Source organism: Opisthorchis viverrini (assembly GCF_000715545.1).
Source record: "Opisthorchis viverrini unplaced genomic scaffold opera_v5_42, whole genome shotgun sequence".
Taxonomy (NCBI): Eukaryota; Metazoa; Platyhelminthes; class Trematoda; order Opisthorchiida; family Opisthorchiidae; genus Opisthorchis; species Opisthorchis viverrini.
The window spans coordinates 2,206,981-2,215,091 of NW_008751698.1; the positions used below are offsets into that span (position 1 = coordinate 2,206,981).

At 38.7% G+C, this 8,111-nt stretch overlaps 1 protein-coding gene across 1 annotated transcript in view; it reads left to right on the plus strand.

The window, feature by feature from the left end:
* Positions 1-494: 494 nt before the first annotated feature.
* T265_03126 (hypothetical protein) overlaps positions 495-8,111 on the plus strand; it is a gene marked incomplete at both ends in the record, with an annotated part of 25,235 nt that continues 17,618 nt past the window's right edge. The window contains one exon of the mRNA XM_009167531.1: positions 495-693. Within this exon, the coding sequence (XP_009165795.1) occupies positions 523-693 (171 nt within the window). The remainder of the gene's footprint in view (positions 694-8,111) is intronic.

Consider the following 8,111-nt stretch of genomic DNA (forward strand, 5'->3'; position numbering starts at 1 on the left):
AAATATTTTCTAAAAATTCCGAAAACCGGATGTATCAGATTCCATTAAATATGCTCCCATTCCCAGGAGAGTTCATCTCGACGGATGGCTCCAATGCGTTCGACCCACTAAACTGAGATGGCACAGAGAAAATTTTCTTCCTTCGTCAGCACCTGACCCTGAACATTGTTTCCGAAGGGCAGAAACAGAGCCCTACCGGACAGCATTGCAATTAACGGAGTTTGAACATTACAAGATTTAAATTTGGGGAACAGATCAACAAGGATCATGTAAAAAAAAACTCAGCAGAACCTCAGAACTACCTTGACCAACAGAGAACACAGGGGCAGATCAACATCATGTAAAAAAAAACTCAGCAGAACCTCAGAACTACCTTGACCAACAGAGAACACAGGGGAGTTGTTCACAGACCAGCTTGCTTCAACCTGTTTTCAGCCTTGCGTTTTAATTGGTCAACGATGAGCCTCAAGGTCGCTGCGCGTGATATATAATTGGTAAGTGGTAACTGCGCAAGGGAGCACAATGGACAAGAAACACGGCTCCAAAGAAAGGAAGGGTTCTCGCTCAAGTTCCAGCTCAAGTTCTGGTTCAGGTCATGGAGGGCACAAACGAAGTGGTTCTAAGGAACACAAGCGACACGGTTCAAAAGAACGCAAACATGGAGATTCGAAGGGCCACCATTCGAAGGAACATGTAAGAAGACCATGAAACTTAAGTCTAAATAATTAATAAAAGGAACCCATTTTTGTGCTAAGCAAGAATCCATGCACTCCTTACTCTTCCGTCTACCCACGGGAACCCGCTCCCGGGTGGAAGAATAGGATATCAAAACTGCGTCTTAAACATCAATGAATGTTATTCTAGACGGCAGCATGATGACATTCCCATGACTTCAGTCCAAGCACTGGTTTCAAGGATCATCCGCAGGGTCAAATCCAAATAAAGAGACTGTATATCACGAACCCATCTCCACTAACAATAAACCAAATAAAGCAAAGTGTAAATCTATGGTCAGTGGGGTTGTTTGGGTGTAAATATTGTTAGGTTTGCCCAAGTTATTTATTCCACTTAATGTAATCCAGAATCAATGTTTTCTACCACAGAAGCCACGCAATCACCAATGAAATGTTTGCCTTAGATATTGGCAAGACATTTGTAAGGGGTAAGCTAACTGAAAATCGGCTAGCACGACAACAAAAGCAGGTTTTTAGTCACATTTTGGAAAATAACCTAGAAGATATTCTTACCTCTCTACCCATCTTATCTGGAACCACTCCAAAATAACCTGCTTATTGAGCTCCACAGGATACTTTTTTATACCTAAACGCATAAATTATGAAGGCTTTATACAAGGACCCTTTATAAATGGTCATGTTGCCCTCGAAATGATGTGGGTTGTTATTTCTCATACAACGATTGCAGCATTTACCTCAACAAAAAGAATGAACTTCTGTTAAAAGCCTTTCACATGAAGCATCTGACATCCACGTTAAGTGAAAGCGTAGCCAAATAAAACGAGAGAATTATATTACTATACAGTAAAATACATTGGGTACGATTTTAAGGAGCTGCTTTTCCACATCGTTTGGTTCTTTCAGTCACAGTGTATTTAACATGAACTCTTTCTTGCGTTTCTCCTCTTCTCTCATTTTGCGCCTGAGCGCGGATCATTCTGGTTGCCATTTGACGGGTATTTTAATCGCGGTCGAGCTGTCTCAGATGGCTCCTATTCACATGCTTCAGAACTACTTTTGGTGATTATTCCGACAATAAATTCAAAGTTTTTTTCAGCGGCTGAGAGAGATTCATTTGAAAGGCTTACAGAAGTGAAAAATCAACTTCCGATTTTGAAGTGTCCCGTGTTGCAGATTCCCCCTGGCTGCTTTGATATATCGTATTCACTAGCACTTGCAGACACCAAGATCACCTAATGTGTGTCAATCCTTCTAATTTGACTCCTCATCCTTGCATCCGAGTTGAACAACACGTTAACTAGCATTACGTCATTGGGCTTATGAAGTTTTTGGTACGTTTCACCCAACATAAAAAAGTCACAAACTCGATGTAGTTACCAGTCGCGTTTTTTCGTGGTACATACTAGCTAGTCCTGCATACGGTTATTAGTGACTCAAGGATTTGCATTCGTTCATCGAAGAAAATTTTGGTAAAGTTATCTTTTTACTGATATTGAATTTCCGAGCAAAATCAATTTAATCTAAACAGTAGTCAGTTGAGAGCTAAATTTTCAAAAAGGAATGACGATTTTTATTCCAATTTTATTTACAGAAACACTAGAACCCGTATTCCAGACCCGGACGACGGAGAGTAAAACAAAGTTTCTCTATTATTTAAGCGACTCCTTTTATCTTTAGTTACCTTTTGGAGTGAATTTGGGAATAAAGTTTTGCACTCCATGCATGACCTTTCTAAATCTCTGGTTAAATGGGGCTTTTATGGGACAGTTTCCTCATATTATAAGGTAACCCCTAAAAACCTCTTTATTTTATAAGTGCATGGTTATAACCGAATTCCACTGTGAGATGTAAAGAAGGACTTAGCGACAAGTCCCCGTTTCTCAGACATTAAAGCGCAAATAACAACAAAACAAATTTTAAATTGTGTAATGTTTGAAGTTGCTAGTAGTTTCATAAGCAAATTCCTCGGAATAGGTTTAAAAACACACAAAAAATGAACATGTGAAGGATCTTGTATCAGCTAACAAAATGGCCGTGATTTGGATTTCTAGGTTAAAGAACATTGTAAAAGAAGCAAATTTATGTGCAATGTTTTTTGCTGTGTTTTGCCAATTGTAAGGTTTTTATGTCAAAATTACTGGTTGACAGTTAACACGCACAGAATGCTTAAAGCTGATTACGGTTTGATCGCTGTCTGGACATGAATTTTACTTGAGCAAATCTAGGCGATACATGGCTAACTAATGACAATCTTTCCTAGAGGCTGTCGAAAAATCTCCGGCTGTCCATTACTTGTTTTGCCTAACATGGTTCTGCGTAAGTAGGTGTAATATCCAAAATTATATCAAATAGGCTTATTTTCAAATATCAATTCGTACGCAGTTAGCGAACAACACTCATTTGCAAATTAACCTCATGCTAACAAAGGGCATCATTTTGTAGTGTTAAAGCGAAATATGATGCGAACAGGGCATCTCATGTTTTACTTGGCCTGCGATTGGGATTTGTAACATTATAACCTAATAAACCGTAATATTCATGAATTTTTGCAAAATTTGCCTACTTGTTGATCTCCGAAAAGAGCGAATTCCATAATGAGCCGTCGAAGAGTTTTCACCAACCTTATGCGAAATGTATCATAGCATGTTCCTTTACCCAGTACCACTGGGCGGTATTTATGCCGTACATTCAGTTAAAGAATAACATAAATAAGAAATACAGTTGAGTATCTGGTCAAAGTCTACTAAGTTTTCTAATGGTCAAAATTTGCCAAGAGAAATCGCATTTATCCCTTAGTTGTTTTCCAGTTTCCAAAGATGGCACTTTGGAAAAGGATACGGGTAAAATCTGTATGTTATAACTTGACCTTGAATTGTACCTGACAAGCCTAATAGAGGCCTTGTTTGGCAAACACGTGAGAAATTTGAAAGTTTGTCTGCTTATACAAATACCACTCTTTTGATGACACGTCGTTCACTGCGGGTATCGTGTCATGCATTTCGAGATAGTGAAAAAATTGACTGCCGTGAAACACAACGAAACTAAAGGCGATCCACCAGAAAACTTTCTAATTGTGAAGCTACCTATTGTATCTAATGGAACCAGCTTGTCAATGGAAGCTTTTATCCCGATAATATCCGGAGTGCTGTCAGGGAACCTTACTCAGACTTACTTACTAGGACACACAATGTGCAAAACCGTATTATCGATATAGATGTAATTGTGAAGTACCTATTGTATCTAATGGAACCAGCTTGTCAATGGAAGCTTTTATCCCGATAATATCCGGAGTGCTGTCAGGGAACCTTACTCAGACTTACTTACTAGGACACACAATGTGCAAAACCGTATTATCGATATAGATGTTATATGCCTCTGTTAAATCAGTCGCCAAAATCTAGCTCTTTATAGGACTAGTCAGAGGCAAATATACCGAAATGTTATGTCATTTTAATTAACGGTGATACTCATCAACATGCAAGTATGCAAAACTGGAATTTTCACTTCCCAGCATACGGACATATTTATAAGTGGGTGGTGTGGGGCTTACAACACTCTTAGGAGAACAAACGACCAGCCTTGTCAATTTTACGCAAAACAAGAAACGCCTATCTATCGGACACACTGCCTACATACGGTATCCCTTTTTCATATACGTGACTGGCTTTCGAAAGATATCAGTCGAGCGACTTGAGTGATCTGGATATTTTAATGTAGAAGATTCAGCAAACTTGTTCAAACCGGGAAAGTCTTTCCAAAGCATATGAAAATGACCAGTTTTGGCTGAGGTAAAATTTGGCCATGATTGATTCCAGCACGCAATAGTCCAAATGGTTTCTCTCTGCTTCTCCTGTTATATCTATGCGGAAATTTTTGGAAGCTGCTTCTTAGCATCCAATTTTAATACCTATGCCTATTGTAGGGGACTAAATATCGTTTCTCCTCGCTTTCAACGACCTCCACTTGGTTGCTTTGTATGACAGAAGTTTCAGTAAAGATTTTAATTTTAATTTTAAATTTTAAATTAAATTTAAATTTTAATTTTTTTAGTTTTAATTTTACTTCTGCGGTGTTGAAGCGTTATTTAATCCTGATTTGGTGTGAAGGTTTGCTTGTGTATTTCAAAAGATTAGTCCGACTTTCATATGCATCTTATGTTTCCACTAACTGTGTGCTGGCGCTCGGTTTTAGATGGCTTTGATTGGGAGCAGGTACACAAGTGATAAATTTGTCATCAGTATAGCTACTGAAGTCCATTTGGTCCATGGTTAATTATCCAGAATTTAGATAGTCGCTCAAGCAATGTAACCGCTTTGTCATAGCCTTTTCTGAAAAAAGGCCGGTGTGGCAATCCTACTGACCATAAATTATAAATGCTGCAACTGAAACATCACACCTGCAAAATCATGGGCCTCCAAGCACCAGTGCCATGTTCACTCTCTAGGCTTTCATCAGAATAACTCAGTTTGTTTGTCACATCTGCCGACACGTACACGTGAAAAGAATTCGAACAAACCCAACAAAAAGTGTCATTTAGCACCAGATTTTTCACAGAAAGAACCAACAGCTTGTTAACTGGCGCCCTAAAATCGTTGGCAAATTCTATACTTTGCTGATTCAGGTGACCAGCACATGTTGGGAATGACTAAGCATCAAAGTAAATTCATCTACTGCATACAGATCAAATGTTATCATTAATAACATATATATGAGCTACTTTTATTGTATATAGTCCTAGTTCATTCTAGTAACAAAGCCTACAAGATGTGGAAGCGTCTGCTAGATGGGTTGGTTCCGGCTAATCCACACCATTTTGTCTGCCGGGGTTAGAGTCCAACAGCAGTTGTTATCTCGTACGAAACAAAAGGTAAGGAACATGCAAGGTAGTGAAGTAGCAAACCATATGTAGCGGACAGGGTAGGTTTTTTCTACAAACATGATATTGTGCATATAAATTATACAAACTGAAGTGAAAATTAGTTTACTTGAAACCGGGAGAGTTCAAAACCCCAGTGATTCACAACGACAATCATAATGGGTGACAAAGAAGCAAAAGTGGTCAAGGTTCTTCAGCAGAGCATTTCGGTTTTCAGTGAAGCTTTTTGGTTGAACTTAACAGACACATAATTGATATGCATCTCCTCTGATCACTGACATCAGGAAACTGATATGAAATAAAATTGTTATTTGTTTCATGAGTCTTAAATGAACCAGTATTAGTGCATTCTTACGTTAGTCCAATTTTATTTTATTTCCACAAACATGCATTATAACAAAGTAGCCAATAAAAGACATCTTCCACCCATATTACTTTATATGTCATTTGTGGTGGAAAATCGATAATGACCAAATCGAGCACAGGTCACTGCTTCCAGTCAGTCAGAGTTAGACACGGAGTAGCCATTACTGTTCTAGTCCCTGTGGTTGAGCAATCAGTAGTTTTTGGCCATCGGCCACAAAGTGAGGGGAAGAATATAGACAAATACAGAATTAGCCTAAATACCCGTAAATTACTAATGAAGCAATGGTTCTAAAACTTCTATCTCATGGTATTATTACATATCTACATGTGGATATACATATAAATCAGATTAGACAAACTGATTTTATTTACTCACTCTATTTGCTGCATAACGTGGTTCAAACTTAACAATCATCGTTGAGATGGAAAATCTGACAAGCACTCGAGCGTGTACAATCCTGATATCCAGCCAACACTGCTAAAAACTCAGCTTCAGAGTCCTTAGAGATGATAACCGTAATAATCTTGTGTTGCGCGTCATTCGGATGCCAACAGGGAACGAAATATTGCAACATTGTAGATGTTCCGTTCTTCTGTGGGCAGTCGTGGCTCATACGTGATGAAAGAGGGCAAGCAATTGACAGCTAGTACTGCTACGCAGACAAACTTCAAACCATCGGACAGTGACACTGCTCCTTTACCCGGTGGTTATTGATCTGTTCGTCAATGCCATGCTTGTTAAACTAGCCAATAGGCGCCTGATAAACACCAAACAATTACAATCGATCCATGAACAGCTTGACGTAATGATAGTAGTGTTTTTTTGAGCCTGTGGACACTGTGTAAAGGAGAAATCAGGTAGAAAAGTCTTAAATACTATGTCATTTAAAGTCACTAACTTAGAAGTATGCACGAGGAAAAACGGCTGCGTGGATTATGTGAAGGACCGATGTAGATGACCGATTGGACATAAAGTCCATCAGCTCAACTTCAACTAATGATAATAAAATTATCCAGGTACCCGTGTTCAGATTTGCTGCATGAGGAAAGTCTACCTAAGACGGTTAGAACAAATCAATAGCGATCGTATCTCTAAAACGTGGACGTATCCGCTGTTTCGGACGTGCGATAAACGTGTGTTGGCGCATTAGCGCTTCATGTCAGATATCCGAAAAGGTCACACATATGCATTGCTGATGACCTGTAATAAGAGTAAGACTGCCGTTCAATGCTTCCTAGTTTAAGCGTGGGTTTAAAAAAGACCTCAACAGGTAGTTTGATGACTGGTTATACGGTAGTGCCTTGGATACAGATTGAAAGACGATAGGACAGCAGTACTGAAATATGACGAAATACCCAACTCAGTTGCCTGGAACATGTCGGCGAGTATTCTAGAAACTTTGACTGTTTAAGAGCTTTGAGGATAAGCCTTTGCAGCAGACAACAATCTTTGTGAGCGTTGTGAAAGTGTAACTTAACTAAATTTATCTCGGTGAGCGAACTTTTAGGAAGGAAAAAGCCATTCAGTTTTGAGCCAACATAATGCCTTTTATGAGGGCGCACTTTTAGAGAAATTAAGTGACTTATAATGCACTATAGCCTGGTTAACAGGAAGACAAAAGATGCCACACAAATCCAAATGCTCAAGATCTCAGGCATAGATGAGTAGATTAAAGATAAAGGGTAGTCTTGACTAGTGGATTTCGCATTTTTTGTTCGAGTTCAGGTAGAATGCCTTGTTCTTTAAAACTACAACTTTCTGGCGGAAGTTGTTCTTGATGTTTATCAAAACTATCCATTTTAAAGCACAACCATAAAATATATATCAGACATGCTTGGTAAAAAAGGACCGGATTGAAAAATATGCATGATTTGCTGCACTACTGATTTTCGGTTTACATGATTTTTTCCAGAAAAAATATCAGTTTGGTCTCCTTAATACAATGTGAGCATTTAGGATTTAATGTCATTTACTAATTCTTCATATAATTATATTTGGTCCCATTGAGAAAGTTTCTTATTGCTGGATTAACTCTTGGTTTGAACGTTTACTAACCCGTGTTACTCGGCTCCAAGTTTGCCTGCAATGACCATGAAGGCTATTGACGGTGAGGGTTAATTAATCAGTTTTGTTCCTATGGGAGGAAATCGCTCTCTTGGCGGTCAAAATCATA